The sequence below is a fragment of the Nipponia nippon genome, unplaced genomic scaffold, assembly GCF_047370975.1.
Source record: "Nipponia nippon isolate SJK-2023a ecotype South Korea unplaced genomic scaffold, ASM4737097v1 scaffold_1, whole genome shotgun sequence".
Classification (NCBI taxonomy): domain Eukaryota; kingdom Metazoa; phylum Chordata; class Aves; order Pelecaniformes; family Threskiornithidae; genus Nipponia; species Nipponia nippon.
The window spans coordinates 102,923,572-102,945,000 of NW_028262290.1; the positions used below are offsets into that span (position 1 = coordinate 102,923,572).

General features: G+C 36.1%; 1 protein-coding gene across 16 annotated transcripts in view; it reads left to right on the forward strand.

Annotated features, from left to right (window-relative positions):
• The window catches only part of ATP9B (ATPase phospholipid transporting 9B), a 175,229-nt gene that overhangs the window by 81,520 nt on the left and 72,280 nt on the right, over window positions 1-21,429 (forward strand). For all 16 annotated transcript variants that reach the window (XR_015706407.1, XR_015706409.1, XR_015706405.1 and 13 more), the window contains 2 exons: window positions 4,313-4,388; window positions 11,436-11,512. Coding sequence is in view for 12 of the 16 variants with exons in the window: in XM_087765007.1 (XP_087621133.1) it covers window positions 4,313-4,388; window positions 11,436-11,512 (153 nt within the window). In the remaining 4 variants the exon portion in view is untranslated. The remainder of the gene's footprint in view (window positions 1-4,312; window positions 4,389-11,435; window positions 11,513-21,429) is intronic.

Here is a 21,429-nt window from a genome sequence, read left to right on the forward strand (position 1 = left end):
TAGTAGCGTCACAAAATTTGCAGAACCATTTCTCCTTACCACAGACCTGTCTTGTTCAGGATTTGCAGTCCTTGTCCCTTCCATGCTTCATCTATCTCTACCATCTCTCTGAAAGCAGAAATAAAAATAATGTGAAACATCTAAACTCTTGTTTAAACATCATCTTCTTGTAGTATGGAAGAGGTTCATAAGTCACTGTCTTAAAATCTGCTAACTGAAGAATAAACTAAGGCAGAAAAAAAAAAAAATCTCCTAGCTTAGTATCCTATTCCTGACAATAGCCAGAAGCAGACTGCTGGGAAAGAGAATGAGACTAGAGTAAGGAGATGGTAATGCCTCCTCGGAAGATTCTTCTCTCTTAACAGCTCGTGATGTGGGAACTTCCTGAATCAGAGCTGGTTTCTGTAAGTAACGTGCAGTGAATTTTCCTTCTTTAAACTTACCCAGTCCCTTCTTGAACCTATGTAACCTTTTAGCATTCAAATAGGAGGAAGTTGTACAGGTTAATTACATATTTTTATGAAGAGCAATTACCAGTTGTTTTAATTTTATTGTCTTTATTTATGACTTCTTTCTTCTTTGGTAAGAGACAGCAGTATCTATCCTCCCTTTCTAAGTGCCCATTTCATAGATGTCTGTCATGTTGAAGATGTCATAGTTGAAGATGTCCCTGCCCATTGCAGGGGGGTTGGACTAGATGACCTTTAAAGGTCCCTTCCATCCCAAAGCATTCTATGATTCTATGTTCCTCATTAGAGTTCAGGTTTACTTACTCATATCTAGCATGGAAGCTACATTGACTGCCCTTGTTGCCCTTTTTGAACATTTTCCAGTTCTTCTTATTTTCTGTTTGGACTAAGGGGAGGGGAGGAGGGATTTAGAACTACATATTTAAGACTAGGGCAAACCATGGATTTCTTTGTAGTAGGATGATTTGTTGTTGTTCTTTTTTTCTCTCCTATTAATTCTAAGCACTTAGCCTGTTCTTGACTATTAAGTTAGTGTTTTGGTAGATTTGTAATAATCCCAAAATGTGTTTTCTGAGTAGTTTTGACAATTTCTGAGTAGTTTTGATCAGCTCAGAGCTCCTCACTTTGTGAAGTTGGAATGTTTTCTTCCTTTGTGTGCATCATTCTGCATTTCACTGTATGGAATTTCATCTGTCCACTTTTTTGTAGGATATATTAATCTGCAGTATTACCCAACTATTAAATCATAGGCATTTTTTCTATAGCTATTTTGTTCTGAAGTCTTACTTTAGTCTTATCTAAAGTTACAGTTATAAAGGTGTGCAAAGATATAGCAGCGAATATTTCTTTGAATTCTACAGCTTTTCTGTATCTCTAATTCTGTACACTATTTGTGCTAATGGCTAGTTAAAACACAATGCGCCAGTCAAAATTCAAATTCTTTCTTCATGCTGGAATTCAACATAATGCAAAAACGACAACCTCAGTGTGACTGCAGTTTTAATAAGTTGCAGATGGGAAATTATCTCTTTCAGTGTTTGGGGGGAGCTATTTGGAGTCCCACTGTGGACAACAGGTATTCTGTATGGAACTTTTGAGGGCAAAACCCAAACTTTTTCATTTGTTGCGACTGAATTCATCGCAAGTATGATATTCACATCTGTGTCCTATCACTCTATGTTGATGACTGTAAAAGACTGACCCATTCATTTCCATGAGGTTGCAGTGTTCAACTGAAATATGGGATCTTTGTGGTCAGCTCTGTTAGTATGCATCCTCCTATTATATGCCTGCTGGGCACTGCTCTGACAACCTGTAGCATGATTTGCTCTTTGAGGTACAGTAGTGAGTTCTTATAAAGAAAAGCATTTTCCTTGTACCCTATACATTGTTTTCAGTTGACCTAGTGATGCAGTGAGAAACTCCACAAATTTCTTGTTCAGAATACTTGAGCAGGATTTCCTTTTTTTGCAGTGTATGATGGAAGATACAATTTTAAAAATAAAGCAAGTTGAAACAGTTTGAACTATGCAGAATAGTTTGTGGATGATAAAAAGTAATCAAGGTTAGCATGTGTGTTGCTGACTGAGAACAATCTGTGCATCTGATGGCAAGTTGTGTGAAATTAAGAATCCTGTTTGGTGCCAGGCCCACTGGGTTGAAAGTGGCAGCCTTACACTCTTGTCACAAATAGCTAATCAGCATTGTCTATATGAAAGTATAAAAGAATTTCAGGAAAGTTGTCCTGTTAGATTCAGCAATTCTTGAAAAGCCCGTGATAGGAATGAAAAAATTCAGTATCTGTTTTCAACTCGCATATGGCCAGTTCATGTCCTATTTCTAGCCTTGTAGAAACAGATTCTGAAACCTCTAAATAAGTTCCATGTGGAAACTTACCACTGGACATGGTCATATTTCAACATTATAGGTGTAGATGGCAATCTCTCCACTGACTGCCATGCTCCAAACACCTGCAATTAGTATTTTGACTATATTACTAGCATCTTCCTCTGGAAAAACTAGTATTCTTGGATAATTTCCACTTAGACTTATATGTCTATACATTGCTTAATTAGGCTTTCAGAAGGCCGAAATAATCACAGAACCTGAATAACTGAGGAACGATCGTAAATCAAACCAGGAATCTAAGCATTATGAAGTTAGGAAAAAGTATCCAAAAATTTAGGCTGTGGATGAGCCCTATCAAAGGCACTCATCTTGGAAATAAGTTACTGAGTGTTACAAAAATGATTGATAATTGCCACAAATGATACTTTTTTGAGCTAGATCAGAATACTCTTCTTGTTATTTAATCTTTTAGTGATCAAGACTTCATGTGTTACTAATACTACCAATTATTTTGAATATTGCTATAGCTGCTGATCCTGTTTTACCTTCAGAGATGTATTTTTAGTTCTCTACAGCTGAACATTCCTTGGCCTATCAATACGAAGTACTTCTGCTGTTATGTAGCAATATCTTGGAATTCACTTCTGCTCTTTGTAGCATTCCCCAACTACTGAAAATTCCTACATAATATCACGTTACTCCATTAGAGTAGGCTTGTGGTTGCTGTTGTCTCAAACCTAACGTATTTTAGTTGCTAGGAGTATAGCAAATAATTCTTGCAATATTAATTCCTTAGGTATGAATCAAAAAATATTTCCCCTTTTTCGTAACGAAAGGCTAAACTGATAGAACATTGATGATTCTTGACAGAATTTTTACTTCTTGTATGAGTCTTCATTCAAAAGTATGAGTCTTTTCTTCATATAGCTAATTCCATATCGTTCCTCTCTTCCCCTTTGTTTTTGACAGAATGGTTCTCTATGCCTTTTAAACAATGATTTTGCTTCACTTAAGAGAGTAAGAGCTATAGTTTTCTTGCTACGTAGGGATCTTTTGAAGTACACACAAAAATGTATCTGTTTAGTTTGAGACTTTTCATTTTTATGAACAGAGATTTCTAAGCATCTCATCCTGTGGTTCATGAAAAATGGATATAGGTTTTGATTATTGACATTATGTAGAATTTATTGTGTACTTAGGTAAATCAGTGGTCCCCCTTTTCCTGCAAAATGCTTAGCACAATCTGTAATTCGATCAAATACACTTGATTATCCTACCTCCTAAAGTTTCCTTTAGTTGTAAACAGCACATTTCACAGCTGCTAATGAGTAACAAATCTGTACATGCTCCAAATTGATTATGAGAGATTAAGTCTGTTTGCAATCTGTGGACCATTATTGTTTGGGAGGAGAGAGGGGAGGAAAAAAAAGGAAAGTTTAAAATAATGGAAGCAATTTCCCATTGGATATGTATCTTGCATGTGGTAAGACAACACAAGTGTGCATTTCTTTTTAGAAGTCTGAATATTCTTCCCTGAAGTTGATATGATGTCACTTGGGTTGCAAAATGATGATGACCATAACTTTTTGTATGAATTATAGATGATTTAAATTGTCATAGGGAACAGTGTATTAAATTTTGGTGGTTAGTGTTGATAACTCACTTTTAACTGATTGGTATAGCAAACTGTTCTGCAATTTGATACATCTGAGGAAAAGAATATGTTCCTTTTAAAACACTATAGACTTTAGTTCTTTGAATATAATTGGGTTTAAGTAATATGAACTTCAAGCAGTATTTCACTTTTTGGAAAGTTATTTTTGTGTGTGCGCACAGACAAATAAAGTATGTGCAATGAATACTATTGTACAATGATTGATACAAGGATGTCTGCATCCTGTGCAAGTTATTCTTATTCAGATGGTTTGGCATTGTTCTTACCTATGACTATTTGTGATGTTGATTTACTTATTAGCTGTTCATATTTTTAACAGGAAGACAGTGATCCAGCAGTTCATGAAAGCCTAAGCATAGAAAATACATTATGGGCAAGCACTGTTGTTGCTTCAGGTAAGTGTTGCAATAGCAAAGCTGATAATGTATCCAAAAACTTTTCTGTGGAAACGTATCTTTATTTTTACAATGTGAAATATAAATGGCTTTTGAAAATCTTTGTCTTCCAGGCTATTAATCTCTTTCTCCTGTGTTGTCTGCCTTCCCATTGGTTTCATCATGCTACTCACAATATCTTCATACCTTTTTAATCCGCCTTAGTATTTTTTTTACTTAAATTTTGCTGTTTCAGTAGTGCTGTCCGTTGTACCACACTAAAGTCACTGACCTTTTTGTTTTAATTAAGACTTCAGGTTGTAAAGTGCCCTGTTCACCTCACTGTGGATAGGGTCCTGCTGAAAAGTAAGGGTGGTTTTGTATTTTTTTAGTTCTATGTATACTCCATGCTGTGGGTAAAGTTTGCTTAAAATCTTCTATCAGGCAAAATCTTAGTAAGAAAGTATAGATCAGTTATACAGTCATGTAATTTTAAAATAATGGGATCTAAATATTGGTAATGTTTCATATGTGTCTCAGATATTATAAGGAGTTCACATTATCTAGATGCTGTGTTCAGGCTTTAAGCCATTTTTAAGTGCAGAAAATTATTCTGGTTTTGCTCTATGTAAGAAAAGTCAAAAGGACTGTAGAAAAAAGGGCTGTGGTTATTCTTCTGCACAAAAAGACTGAGAATAAGGAATCGGGAGAGCATGATTTCTGAAAAGGAGTTAGGATTTAAAACAGGGAATTGGAACAACTGGAAGTATGAGCCAAGAGGAGGAGGGGTATGGAGGGAGGGGAAGAAAGTAAAAAAGGGTCTCCACCTAACTTGTAAAGTTCATTTCTACTATGAAGGCTTCTTACATCAGTGAGGGGCCTGCTGGAAGGTTGTGGGGGAGAGATCACGTTTGAGGAGGTGGCAAAGGAGTCTGACTGAGCGCTCCTTTCCAGAGTCTGAAAAGATAGTCATGTTCTTTGATGCTCAGTAGTTTTGGGTTTGATTGCACGGAGAAACTATTCTCTCTATAACTGTTCTGTCAAATGGACGATGCCTAAAATTGTCCACAGTTAGGTTTTTTAACTTAAGTAGCCAAGATCTGTAACTGTGTGTAAAAAGATGCTGCTCATGAATTATAGATTTCAATACTGTGTAAATTTGTTTTGAGTTTGCTTTTCCCCAAATTTATATATGGGGAAAACTACACTCAAAGAGTATACATTTGCAGTCAGTAATTCTGAATTAGTAATTTTGAATTTTAATTGAAAACCATTCATGTTTTTGTTTCCAGGGTAGATGATTTGATTTTGTTTAGAAGTGTAGCTAATGTTTGAGGCCTCTTGATCTGCCATCTAAGGTTGGCACCCAAATTAATGGAAACAAAGTGTCTTAAAATTTATGCCTTAGCATATGGGTTTTTTTTTACTTCTGAGGGGTCTTGTGAAGGTTTAATTGTTTATGAAGGACTTAGGTTCATTATTAATGATGGTAGTAGAAAAACACAGGAGAAGATAATTCTCTTGTTGGAGCATGGTTTTGAATAGTGGAGTAAGACTCTAAGCGAGACTCAGGGCAACTCGCTGAATGATACAAAGTAAAAACACTGAATGGCTCTTCAAGACAGCAGCCCCTTCTGAAGGGAAAAATAACATGATCAAGTACTTAAAAATGGTGTCACTATGTGCATACAGAAGTTGGTTGTATTAAGGTAGCAAAGAGAAATAATTTCCTTGATGTTGTGACATATAATTATATCTTCTTAATCTAAACTTTGGCATATCATTAATTTCACCTACATCATCTCGTGTATTAACTACAATTTAATATTGTGATAATGTGCTCCTCTCCTGTAAGTAATGCAGTTATCAAGCATATAAGATTTCTATTTGGATATTTGTTCTGTATGGCATCATAAATCCAGATTTCAAGAATTGCTCAGCACCTCTGTGGAGGTAATTTTAGCATTTAACAGGATTAGGCCTTTAACGAAGAGCAGGAAATTATTGCCTTCGGTCTGTTCTTATCTAATAAGGGATTTATAAGGTACTATAGGTGCACTTATAGTCATGAAGACCATAAAGCAAAACAATTAGCGGATTGTTAAAATTAAGATGTTTGAGATTTGGTTGATAACTGATGTGTCATTCAGTTGTTTTCATCTCACTTCCAAGTTGAATGTACGTAGCTAAGTTAGGATACTTGATGCTAAGCTAATTAATTTTGATTTTTTAATAGTGTTTTTTTTAAATTAGGCTTCATAATTGAATTTCTAAGATTTGTGACAACTTAAAATCTTGTTAATAAAAACACTTTTCACTGTCTGACTGCATTATAAACACATATAAACTGTCTACATACATTCCCCTACCATGGGCTGTCACAGTTCTTGATTATATCTGAAAAATTTAGTGGAAGATTATGCTTGTACACAACCTCTACAGACAAGTGCCACTCAGATTCCATAAAAACAGAAGAATAAACAGCCCATAGCATGTGAAAGTCTACTGTTTTTCTATGCTGTAGATAGCTACCTCACCTCAACCACACTTGTATCTTACTTCAGTCTCCTTACTGTCTAGGCTCACAGTTCTGTTACATGCAGGTGTTTTTCACCCCAAAGTATACAACGTCTATGTGCAAGCCTAATATTCTATTACTTTGCTGCTTTGATTCAAGAAAGTGGGTTTGTGCCCAGATGGTAGGGGGTAGAGTTCTGCCCTGCAACATTGCCTGTACATCTCTTCATTTACCTCAAGACTCTTCAGTATGGCAGTCTTTAAGGCATCCTAGCTTGGAAGGCTGCTTCCTCCAGTGCTCTTAAAGCAGCCCGGACATCATCTGTTACTAAGCCAAGCAAATGTGTGAACCATTGCTCTTGGGACTATGTTATGCCCTTGCCAACCCCTTGGAGGTTGTTACAAAGCATTTTAGGTCAATCTGTACTGTTATCTTGACCTATTACTGACTGATGCTGTCAGTCTCAGGGGGGGAGACAGGGAGCTACATCACTGATGCCCAGGAAAAGAATATGTAGCTGAGTTGCAGATACAAAGCCTTATTTTATTTTAAAAAAGGTTTTGCATAGGACATACAGGACAATTGTTGGGCGAGGGGGTTCTGCTTCCCATTTTCCTCCTTCCAGTAATTAAATATATGCTGAATTTCCTGATATTCCCTTTGACATATTACATAAAACACGTTGCATCAGCTAGGGGAGCTAGGAGAGCCCACTATCTCCAAGACACATGCTGTTGCTATTTGTCAAGGTGATATAGCAGGTCAAGGTCAGACTAGGAAAAGCGTTTGGGGAATTATGTGGGGAATACCTCAGAAAACTTGAGCTCTGGTTGCTGATGTCCTGACAGTTCTAGAGGAGAGAGACCACAAATCAATCATCTTGCAGATCAGTAACAGTAGATGTAAGTGTATAAAGGTTTCAAGGAATCTTATCAACTACATGTTGAATGCAGATTACCAAAGCTCATGAAAATATCAGGATACTACAATAATGGATTCTACAGAAAAAAAAAAAGCCTATTGCTAGAACACTGCAAGTGACAAGAACAAATACTTGCTATAATTTAAGAGAATTTTTATTTTCTTTTTGAATTTTGGGAACCAAAAAATTGGTTCAACAAAATCATGTAGTATCAAACAACTCAAGAATAAACTATTCCACAGCCTTTTTATATCAACAAATGAAGTTCAGGAGAGTGAGATTCCTCAAATTTGTACATTTGGAAGGTGTTTAATTTCCTTGGTTTCAGTATGTCTCCTTACCCCTTAGAATAACAGTAAGCTAAATGGGAAAAAAAAAAAAAAATCACCATTTTGTCACACCTAATATATATTATATACCTAGATGTTCTAGTCTCAGAATTGATAGTTTAGATATCTAAATGGAGATTCCTACTGCTACCAAATCTGAAGTGCTTTCTGCTCCTTGCTGTAAAGCCCTGACAGAGATCTGGTGACTCTGTGCATGATGTTTATCCTAACCACAGAAAGTAAAAAGACTGATTTGCCAGGATCACACTGGAAGCCTCTGGCAGGAGTGGAAATCAAAAGCCCCTCTCTCAAGTCCAAAGTATGTGGCTATCCTTTTGTTATTCTTTAATAAGTGAGAGGGGAAAAAATATTCTGACTTTTTCCACTTGCAGGCAACATCCCAGTGAGTTTCAAAAAGGTAGCAGCAAGGTACGGGGTCTATGTGCCATTCTTAATATCTATGTTATTGCTGTGGAATTAATAATAGTGCCTGAAGGAAAGGAAGTTTTGGTTAGTGAAAACTTGAAAAACTGCTACCACTGAAGAAACAACTTTAAATATAACCAAATAATTTAAACCACTAAGTATTGAGAAAATCTCTTAGGTTATCTTTAATTAAATTACTTATTTTTCAGATAATTTGTGTTTGTGATGTCACTGACTGCAGTGTTTGTGTTTGTTGAAAGCTTTGGTAGATTTCCTTTTGGAAAAGGAGAGACGAAAGTCAGCAGTTACATTTTAAAAAGCCTCAAAAGGTCCACTACAGTATGGACTTTAACTCTTTGCTGTCCAGTTACTGTAATGATCAGTGTGGTTCAAACTTTGAACAAGATAATGCAGTTTTCTGAGAGACCTGCTGAGATATCTGTTAAGAGGAGATTTGTATTAATGTAATTTTGTGATCATTTTGGCAGGTGTCAGTCTTGCAAAGTCATTTTAGATAAAATCAGAACAATTTGTATAACTGCACAGCTGTAAAAAGCACTATTTAGTGCCAAGTCCTACACACGATTTTAATTAATTTGAGCACTCTTTTGTTTTTCTATGGTTCACATAGTGCTTGGGAGACACCAAAAGTTACTATGATCACACATTGGATTTGGAATATGTCTGACTATTTGTGTGTATTAATTCTGCACAAGTCCTCTTTTCTCTCTTTTCCAGGCCCACATGTTCATTCTAGTGGTATCTCCTGTAACTTATCTCTTCTTCATTAACCGCTCTGCTGTTACAAATCAGTGATTGCCCAGTTTACATGAGAGCCAGTTTGCATAGAGGCCCATACAGAAAAATACTTGAGTCATTGCTTTTAGTAAGCCCAGGCTTGTAGTACAGTTATGCTTCCAGGAACCTCAAATTGGATTCAGTTCTTTCTGGTGTGGGCCAGCATGGAGTTCAGTGCCAAGTATGCATCTTTCTTCACAGCTGGTATTAAGCTTAGATTTGCTGAGGATAGTGGGTAAAAAAACCTCTCCAGAACACCGGAACTGTCCCTGGTGCAACCACTGTGGGACAACACTTAAGTTAGGCTTGGAGTTCCCTACACTGATGTAATTCAGGTCTAAGGAACCCTAGATTTACCAGTGATACTGTGCTAGTATCTGACAGCCCCAAAAGTTTAAAATCAAGGATCAATGCCTCAGTAGAAGTAGCAGCTCAGATTTAGCTAAAATTATGATCAAAATTCAGTAGTCAAAATGGCTTTTATCTGACTTTCACCTTTGAAACCAGCTTTTCAAGGAGCAAAATACAAGACAAATAGGACAGCTTGTTTTCCTGAGCTGCAGCAGCCTAGCCAGGTGAAACTTAATGGAAAGGTGCCAGCTGGAATGGAGAAGTCCTCCCCATCTTCTACTGAACTAAGGAGCTGCAAAGGCAGAGATTGTTGGGGAGGGGATTCCCTACAAGATATCGTCCAGTGTGTTCTGGCCATTGGACAGAGGTCAGCGCAGAGGATCACCCCAAAATAAAGTGGCGCAAAGGGATATGGGCATTGGTTGGAGACCAGTAGAAAGATTTCAGAAATTACAGATCAATGGCTATTCTTTTACAAAAGTCAGGAGGAATTTTGGGGTGTGTCAGGGACATGTTACCTATATACTAATGCACAGATTTGCATGTGGAACTGTCAGCAGAGGCAAACTAGCTTTGGGCAAAATGTTCTGTCAAGGGAAGCCTTAAGAAAAAGCTGTAGTATGGAGAGAAAAATAATAGAAAAAGTAATTTTTAATTGTCCAGAGGATGTAATGTATAATCACTGATGTTTTGTATGTGGATTCAAAGTTTTCACTTGCATTCTCATTTTTGAGTAAATGAAATTTCCTTTCTTTAATGCCAACATCTTTAACTGTCATCTTTTTTTTGTGTGTGTTCCTTCAATTTTTTTTACGACCTGTTACACTGCAAGAGTGGTGACAGCAGATCTTGCACATGGTCCTGATTGCCAAAGACAAATAAAGTTACTTAATGTTGGACAAATGTGTAATACTTCTACATTTTTTAAAGTTTTCTGAGCAGGGTGTTTCTGACAAGTTAGGTTAATTATTTCTTTATGCTATAAAGACAACAAAAAATATCACACTATTGGTTGTACTGCCATAAAGCCATTTCAGGTCACTTGAAAAAGTAATAGAAATAAGGATTATGTTCTGTGCTAGAAAGTGTGATAGTGGCATACTAAAAAAACCCTAAATTTTTATTTAATGTGAAAATTTATTTAGTGATGCTGAAGCCAAGTTTTCCTATACCATCCACTAAATATTGACTAAAAGATAATTGGAACTGCGGAATCATTTTTATAAGTTAATGAACAGGACAATATTTTTCTATGAGATTCTATCAAAGTAATTAATTGGGTGAACTAGATTTTACATCATTATAGATGACGGAGCTAGCAGGCAATTTGTGTCTGATGTGTTCAGCACCATTGTACTCATTTTTGTATTCCTTGTGAAGGGCAGTTATTTATGCTGTGTGTTAACTTCTGAAAACAGTTGGAGACAATTTTAAGTTCAAATGTAAGTTTTTAACCAGTAACATTGAAGGTATTGTTTCCATTAAAAAGAAGGAAAACATGTTGTCATTTTTATGGATGTTAATTAAAGAAGTTATAATGATACATGATAGTCAATTCTGAAAAACAACATTCACAATACTACGTACATTGCATAAATGTTTGAGCTTTTTCATACAATTGATTTGTTTGAGGGACTGTAAATTACTGCAAGTTTTAATTCAGACAAATTTTCTCTTAACTACTTGACACCTCTGTTTTACTTTTTGTTTTGTTTGTTTTACAGGAACTGTAATTGGTGTTGTCATTTACACAGGCAAGGAAACTCGAAGTGTAATGAACACATCCAATCCAAAAAATAAGGTAAGTTAGCCTTGCTGTGGGATTTCCTACTTTTGTTTTCATAAAACTTAAAAACAGAGGTACCTAAAACCATGAGCTCTTACTCATGTATTTCTTGTGTGCTAGACTGACTTGAACTTTGGTATGAGAAGTGAATTCTGCCTCTGTCTCATTTCAGAAGTAAAATAATTCTTCCTTTAGCTAGGAGTGTTACAGGTACTAATGGAAACGTTTGTCTTCCAAGCATAAAGGCGCATCTTCAGACTTTTATACTTCTATCTTACAGCTAAATATTAATTCCCACTTCACTTCTCTCAGATTATATTACTGTAAAGTATTTGGCCAAAGTTACGCAGTAGTTTTAAGGAGTGTTTATAACAGACGACTAAAACTTTTTTGGGCTCCCAGAGGAAGTAGAGCGAGATAACTGAGGTTCCAGTCAGTACCCAGAGTGCTCTTCCAGGGATTTTTGTAAGCAATGAAAACATTGTCAAGAGATTTGTCTGTTGACAAGATCCCAGAAGCTTGAGTGCTTCCCTCTGTACAAGTTTCTTTCAGTTCAAAACGAAGCAAATAGGTCTTCATTTCATCGGTAATGTTTCTAATGTGAGTTGGGGAGGGCCCTCAATTATGAAGAAATGGAACTTCAGTTGTAGGCTGTATCTTACAACCTAGACCTGTGTTTAGTAAGAAGAAGATACTTAATTATATTAAGAAAGGAAAAAATTTTTGCAAGAGGTTTAGAAAAAAATCAATTGTGACAGGTTGCCATTTTCGCGCCAGTCATAATAAGTTGCTCTGAGCAGGAACAGCAAGAATGAAATAATACAAATTGCTTGAAGCAGTTATTGCAGTCCCCTGAGTGTATTGATTTGTGTTTCTAATAAAGAGATGCTTTTAAATGTCTCATTGACAGAGACAGGTGATGTGTACCATTACGTGGATTAAGATGGCCTTCTATTATTACAATCTTTGTAACATAAGTTTTAAAATAATAGAGTAAAATGGAACCAGAATGTTTATGGTGCGTAATTATTTTCTATTCTATCTGATACAAAGATGAGCCCTTTAGTAACAGAATCTTTCTCTAAGAATTCTGAACAATGTCTGACTAATAAATAATTCTCACAGGTGTTTAAAATGACATTATTTAATATAGTAAATGATAGGGAAGTATGCATAAACGTAATATGCTTTACCCACATTCAACAGATTCTGGAGGTGTATTAGATTTTTAGTAGATGTTTGTTAAAATTTTTTTTTTTGCATTAATATTTCAAACAGAAAACTATGATAAAGAGTAAAAGGATTTGTGTTTAAAATTTGCCTGAGGTTTTCAAAATGACTAAAATAGTTGCTCCAAATTTTCATAAGCAAAAGATTAAGTAGCAGATAAACCTACAAAAGAGATCCAGCAGCATGTTGACAAGATGCAGCATGGTTTTTACTGTTATGACAATACATGTGCCACCTTTGCTTGCATAATACTTTAATATTACAGCTGCTACAATTGTTGTGTTTTCATCTGCAGCGGGAACCTAAATAAACTTAGAATTTTCATGAAGCACTAAGAAGGAAGATACGAAGTGTACACATGCACATGTAATGGGCTCAGAGCCAAATCCTAATAATATTATCTGGCATATATTGCGCTACCAGTGTATGAACACTATCTAAAATAATTAGCTTAGGAACAATTCAGGGGAGGTTTAGACTGGACATGAGGAAGCACTTCTTCACCAAGAGGGTGGTTAAACCCTGGAACAGGCTTCCTAGAGCGATGGTCAATGCCCCAAGCCTGTCAGTGTTTGAGGCATTTGGACGACACCCTTAATAACATGCTTTAACTTTTGGTGAGCCCTGAAGTGGTCAGGCAGTTGGACTCGATAGTTCTTGTAGGTCCCTTCCAATGGAAATAGTCTATTCTAATCAGAAATCATGCTTTTAAGTAGTATGTTATCTGACACTGGTAAAACAGGTGATGCTTGTATAACTGACCTGTACTCATTAGTTGTCCGAAGGCCTTTCAAGTAGTCATTGACCTATTAAAATGTTCAGTATTCTAAATACGTATATTCATTTGTTCCTTGGAGGTGCTTAGTTCTTTGTACCATAGTTAGCTGATAGGAATCTACTAAATGTGAAGAATAAGGCCTAATATAGTATATGTAAAATTACCTGCTTTAAATGTCTCTGCTTTGGTAGTTGCTCTATAGAATATTTCAAAAATTTAAAAATTAATCTTATACTGAGCAGGGGAGGACTTTCTCTAGAGCCTATTTTCTACATCAGCTGCATCAACTGTGTGTCAGCTGTCTTTCAAATTATTCTGTAAATGTGTAAATGAGTCTTGTGTGTACCAATTCTTCAACAGTAATATTGGCGTGGGGTTTTTCTCTCTATGGACTGAACATCATCATTTAAAGCAGTAGCCAACAAGTAACGTGACCAGTAAGGATGTATTTGGGAACTGAAAACAAAAACACTTAAGGCTATCACAGATGAGTAAAAGCAGTAAAATGCAGAAATTCAGCGTAAAAAATAGTTGTCAACATTTTTTAACATGTAGTTTTAACTCTACCTTTCTGTGGAGTTAGGATCCTACTGTCTCTGTATCTTCTACCATGGGGCAAGATTGTTTTGCATACTTCTGTAAGATAAGACACTTAGTGCCTGTAGGTGATATTCTGTGCTAGTTAGCCTTGCAGCAGCTAGACAAGCACTAGTCAGTTCATTCCTCCTCTGTGTATTTGGGAGGGGGAATCTTCCTGTGTTTTCTCAAGCTTGACAATAACGATTACATGTTGGATAGGGTATGTAGCATTAAGAGCCAAAAGGAGGGGAAAAGGAGTCTAAAATAGTCTTTGAGATTAAAAGATATATTACAGTTGCGAGAGTAAAGATTTGAACATTAAAAAAAAAAAAAGTCTGCACCTAACTGTTGCTGAAACAAAATTGAAATTAAATTGATCAGTTGTGATACTGCTGCAAACTCGAAAGGAAATAAGTCTGCCCCCTCTTCTGCTTTAGAGACGAATTGTTCCAAATACTATGTGGAACTGGTTTTAAATGGCAGATTGTCTCTCTCTGCTGCTCTTTGAAAACAAATAAAAATAATATTCTAGAGATTTTCCTGTAGAATGTGTTGATATGCTCTCGTTGGGAATATAGTTCAGTGATGTTAATGTCTTCTGGCTTTGGGAGAAAACAAACACTGAGCTCTATGATTCTCAGTTTACATTGCCGAACTGAAACTTCTATGTCCAGAAATAAGCAAGAAATACATCAGCTTGACTCTTTTATCGTTCCTGTCTTCATTGAAATACGGATAGATGCTTCAGTTGTATTTCTTGCTGGAATATAACATTACTGCTGTACTTACGACTATAAACTGTTGTTCTAATGGCAGATTTTTAGTTTTCCTGCTTAAGGGTAGATGCTTTTTGACTAAACCAATATTAAATTTTAGAGATGCAGACCTTCTCTATAAACACTGAGCAGAAGACAAAAACTGAAATAAGTTTAAGCAAACTTACATATGAAAAACTGAAATATATGTACCTGTTCAAGCATGTGGTTTATCTGTATGTTAAACTTATCAGGATTTATTGTGTGCTGAAGTATTTAGTCATTCAAGCAACATTTTTTTTAACTTAAAGTCAACACTTTGTGGTTTTATTACAATTATAAAAATTGTTTCATTGCCTAAGGATGCAGACACAGTCTGAAAAACACAAAGATAAGAGAGAAGAAAATTTTCTTAATGGATCAATTCAATGTGTTTTTAATTCCAAACAATATAAAGAAAAATTATTTCTGACAAGGTTGAATGTCAGTCTAAAATGATATGTATTCTGTGCTTTTGATAAATGTAGAAATGGTATCATCAACATTATTATAGTGTAATGACTCTCTGCATTTTACCTCATTGGCAGTCACATCAGCTTACTCAAGAATGCAGTTCCAGCCTTTAAAAAAAAAAAAAAAAAATCAGATTGGATTGTGCTCCTCACAATGCTGTAATCAGTAATCAATCCTATTTGGATAGATATTCTTAAACCTTGGCTTTCTGGATGAAGTTGGACTTGTCAATGCTAAAGGTCATTTATAGGTGTTAATTAAACAAGAGAGAAATTAACAAACTAAGGTTATTTATTTATTTCGTCTGGCATTTTGCAGTGTTCTCATTCTTACCTATTTAAAGTGCAGAATAGTTTTTTTATTATCTAAATTTAGAATTGCTTTTGCAGTTTTGGTCTTCATAGAAAGCAAGATTGTTAGCACAGCCCTTCTGCAAATGTGACCTGTTTCCATCAGTAGCAACAGATTTGGGGGGTAAAGTTAAAAAAAACACAATATATTTGGAGGGAGACGGAAATAAATTCGAGGGAATGTATTTTGTGTGCTAAGAGTGAAACATTAAAATTACTTGGACTATGCAATATATATACACACTCAGAACATACACAGTAATGCATCAAAATGAGTAGAAATTATCTTAAATAGAACTCCTGAGAAATCAGTAGCCTCTGTAAAGGAGCTACAGCATATAATCTGCCTATTGTGCTTCAGATTAGTACAAAAATAGTTTTTATATTGCTAATCCTTACAAGCAGCATTCAAACCACTTTTTTTTTTTTTTGCCTTACATTATGGAATTCTACATCTGCTGTTACGTTTTAACATCAGAAGTAAAACTACATAGTAACCATTCAGTGTTCATCAAAATAGTAATATAGTTTTTTCCCTAATTCTTAACTAGCCTGAAAGCTAAATACTATGTCTTGTGGTTGGTGCTTTGCTGATTTTGCAAATGTTCGTTGTTTGGGTTTTGTTTTGTTGTTGTGTTTGTTTGTTTTTTTAAACAAATGAAAACCTAAGAACTGTTTTTGTGTGTGTGTGTGTTGCCCTTGGTTATTTGAAAATGGCCTCACTGGTGAGCCTTGAAGTAACAACAACAACAAAAAAAATCTTTTCTGGTAAACTGAGGCAAAATCACTTCACCTTTCTCTCTTTCTCGTCCCACAAAACTTCTTGTCTTAGTGTTTTGTGACCAAATTTAGTTCTCTACATTTAAAAGGCTTCTCTATGCTTGTCCTTCTCTCTCCCCCATTTCATGAGAATAATTTTTGAATAATGTTTCCTGAAAAAGGATACCCCCCATCCACTTCTCTATTTGGAGTGAAATAGAGTGGCTGGAGCAGATTCATGTGTTCCCAGAAATTGATACCACTTCACCAATTTACCTGTTCAGCATAGCATTTTCAAAATATATGCTTCTCCTGCCTTGACACACTCTTTTGAACATCCTTAAATTTGGTTGTCCAATATCTTATAGTTGCATTAGTAAGCCCTTCTTATCTGTTCCACCTCAGGCTGACATTCGTGAGTCTGACTTGCATTTCTGTTCATAAGTACATGTGTTAACATTAGTGGCTGTTCTGTACTATGCCACCAGTCTTCTCCATAACAGAAGTGGAATCATATCATGAATCTTGCGTGTTGGTATGGACCAAGGGAAGAAAGTGCCCCATGAAATCCCCTGTCAGATAGCACAAACAAGAATTTGCTGTTACCTGAAGAGCTTCAGAAGGGCCTTAGAAATGCATTGACTTTATCCTGCTGCTGCACTATTATGCAAGGGCCCAGTAACTTCACTTGCATGTTTCTTATTACATTGATAATTTGATGTTCATAGTCTATTTGAGAAGAATGGCTTTCTATGGCTGTATGCCTGTAGTGCCTAGGGTAAAAGCAGAACCTTGAAAACTGTTACGTGGCTCTTAATGACAAATTTCAAGGATTTATAAGAAGAAAAGGGTTTATGTAGCACTCTTTACTGCAGTATGGTGTGCTGTGCTTAACCCTCCTAAAAACTCCCCTTGGTATGGGATAAAATTGAGAAAGCTGTCACCTACAGGTAGTAAGTAGTCCCCAAACTTAGTTTGTTCCCTGTACCCAGAGCTTCTGTCCAAGAAAGTGCTTAACCACCAGCTTCCCTTGAAGTATGAGAATCCCTCTTTTGGTTGGATCAGGCCATGAGGAAATACACGTAATGTAGTACCGGTGCTTTTCTCTCCATGGCTGGCAGAGGAGCCAGCATTGTTCTTCCAAAACCGGGATTAGAACATAGGAACGTTGATGCTTGGAAAGAGTCAGCAGTGTTTTGGCAAACCAAAAGCAAAATTTCTGTCCTTCACTCTGAGTCAGAAAGATATCTACCTACTATTATTATCAGTAACTCCGTTAACTGAAATAGAAGAAGTGTGGAAGTGGGGATTTCAATCCTCAGATGACTAGTATGGAAGAAGTACAGTTCCACATAAAGGAACTGAGGTTTTCAGTTTTCTTTCATATATAGAAAACTGGGAGAATACTACCTTTATACCACTATATTAAAACAATAAGAAAACAATAAGACTGAAAGTCTTGATTGACTTCTTTGGGTGCGTATGTGGACAGAATTCACTTAATGTAAACTAGTATGTTGTACCAGGTTTTTTTGTACACTCCTGTATTTTATTTACAGCACACTCTACAACTTTTGCAATTGCTTCTTTTCAGAGACTTGGTAGGGCATTTTTATCCACATTACCAGTGCTTCTCAAATAACAGTGTATTTTTTTTTTTTATACTCTTCTTTTTTACATTCTTCTCTCCAAAAGTAATAAAATGGTAATACTACAAATGGGAAACAGGGGCACAAGAGATCAAAGGGCGGGGGAAAAAAAAAAACATAAACAAAAAAACAGTAAGAGAGAGTGGTCAGTTTAAGGTACTGGACTTCATTTCTCATACAACTTAGTGTTTCATAGTACTGCTATACCTCGAATACTGCTACTGTTGGGTTTGCATGCACATGATGACGGTAGCCTTAGAGCAGACTTGATCCCAATGTATTTTCTTTGGCATCTGGAATATAATATTAGATCATCACTTGCTTATCTACTTTGCTGTTATGTCCCTGGGCTAGAGAATAAGTTGTTCCATGATGTGGCCTGCTATCAGTTCACAAGTTAAAGTCCCAGAATAACCTGTGCCGTAACTTCTAATTTGTTCTGAAAGCAACAATTTAAACATATTACGCAATTGGTATACCAAGTCATGTGATAGGTCTTTTCTGGCTACATGTAATTCAGCACGGTGCGCTGCATTGCTGTGTGACGTCTGAGTCGCCCAGCCTAACTGCTGCTCAAGTACTGAACTGAAGAGATTGCCTACAGTGTGTTATGGCACTGTGCGCTTGGGGCATGGATGTTGAATCAATGTTTCTACTTCACCTGGTACCACTTTCTGTTTATAGTCCTACTGCAAGGCAAAGTATGTGCAACAATATACTATTTAGCTCTGAACAAAATAATTGTTAGATAACAATATACAAAACAAGCAAGGGAATGGCTCTTTGGTAGTAAGAAAGAATTCTCATGGTACTCTGGGTAAATTTCTGGGTTTACTCTATTTTAGAGTTAGTAGCAAACTCTCCCATTGATTTCGCTAAGCCCAAAAATTTATTCATAGCTGTAAAATTCTTACAATGTTATATTCATTCCCTATTATAAGAATATAGGAGGATAAAAATTGATAGGTTCCAGGATGTGAATGACTAGCCATAAGCCATGTCTAACTCGGAGTCCTAAATTTTTGTGGTTTTCACCAAGAATTTTACTTGCTGATGTTCTGAGATACATCACTTCCCGTTTTGGAGACTCCCATTAAAAGCTGCTTGGATTTTGTTCTTTTTTAGTATGTTTTAAACATGAATATATTTTAGAATTTGGCTCAGCAGCTCAATGTCATTTCACACCAGTGTTTCAGGAAGGATCAATGGTGGAGTACACCATTTCTGCAGTAGTCCCTAAAACAGATTAATCTCACAAAACAGTCTGAGCAACTCTTAAAATAGATCAAGTTACAGAATAGCAACAACTTATTGCTCATTCACCAGAAATACAGTGTATTTTACCTGTAGTGAACTAGGCTAAAATAGATTATTTTTGGTAAAATATAGAAACCATTTGGAAATTTTATCATTCTACAGAAGACAATGCAAAAGGGAGATTCCTTGTGTAGTTGGCTTGTGTTGAGTATTCTGGTGAGCTGTTAAAAGGGGCGGTCCCTGATGGCTGTTTCCTCTCAGCTGCTGCCTCCACTGCTGCTAATCAGTTGCAGGAGTTTGCTTTTTTACTTGCATTGCTCCTTACAGCTTTGTTGCCATTCAGAGTTAATCATGCCATTGGCAAAATGCAGCTGCTGAGAGGTGGAGAGGGTAGGGGCAAAAGGCACTGCCTCTCAGATGATATTTGTAACCTCATCTGATTGTTTAGAACTGCACAACCTTCATAAGGCTTTGCCTGCGAGTCTGCGCTGGCAGCGAGTGAGCCAAAGCAGTGCTAACCAAAATACTGGCGTTGTGGCAATACACCAGTATGTGTTTTCCTACGTTAGGGTTATGTTTTGTGTATCGAGTGTTTGTTAATAAGAGCAATGTACCACAGTTGGCACTGATTTTTGTGTGTACTTTTTTTCTTACTGCATGTATTTTATTGGAATTCTGAAACCTTTCACTTAATTGTGGCGTTGGTCTATATGCTTTCCTTAGTAAAAATGCACGCGCACATTCCTGAAACTTACCGTTCTAAAACTTGAGACTGCAACTGTGTAGAAAGTTAGGTATGCCTAATATCTTTATTTAATAACTCTAGTGATTATTAGAAAAGCCTATATATTTTTTTGCATCATTTTCCATAATTTGTATAATTCTTTTCATATTTTTCTGAATTTGCTCAATTTTTTCCAATATGGAAAGGAATGATATAAGGAGGAATAGAGAGATTAGCTTTTGTGGTGGGTATGTTACAAGTATAGTAATTATTTTTTTTATTATTATTATGAAAGAGGGATGTCCTAAATATCAGAAACTAGGATCTTTCAGAGACCTGCAGAGCATTCTTGAAATAGACACTCACCTGACGTTCAAGTCTTTTATTTGGATGGTTTATAGGCATTACTGTTTAGCTGGCTAGCTGCCTTTTCATGTAGAGAAAGTACAGAAAAACAGATCATCTGTGTGTTTTCATTTATGAGACTTCTTAATTTATGCAGCTGAAGTCTGATGTATTTCCCTCACTCAGTACTGGAGGCTCAGTAACCATCATGATTCACATGACTTGAAATCTTAGTCTACAGTGATGAATATCTAGAGGGAAAGCAAAGTTCTGTACATATCAGGACATAGTATTTGTTTTGATATAGGCCTAACATAGTGATCATAACTAAGATAATTTGCTTAGTTCTGTTTGCACCCTTAAAGTAACAAGCTTGTCATATTCTTAACAAATATGATCTTTGCCCTTCTTTTTTACCTCAGTTCAGAGTGAAAGCCTGTGGATAGATTTAGCATGAAAGTCAGCACTCCAGCTTGTACTGGATGAAAATAATGTGGTTTAGACTGTGGATTAGGTTGCAAAGAGCGGATTGCTCTTTGTATTCTTAAAGCTAATTCCCTTCCCATCATATCTGTTGGAATGTATCCCAAAACACTGTTTATACAAAACATCATTCAGTTCCATTTCTTTTACGATTGGCGACTTTGTGGAATCTTTCCTTAATCTCATAGTCTCCAAGGAATCCACTCAAATATTTTCTTTTATAAAAGCAAAGATAGATGACTTGTGATTCAGCTGAAAATAAGATTCTTACTGATGCCTTCAGGGTCTGAGGTATAGGCTTTTTTTTTTCCTTCTTCCTGTCACACAGAGCTTTTTTTCTAGTTTAAGTTTTAACCCAAAGTAGTTGGGCAGTTGTTTATTTCCCTTTTTTTTTTTTTTTTTTTTTTGAAGGAACTGCTGAAAAAGTTTTTGATTTACTGTGTTTTAATTGCCTGCTATATGTATGGTCTCTGTTTCTCAATGTGACTCTGCCAGCACCAGTCCTCTGCT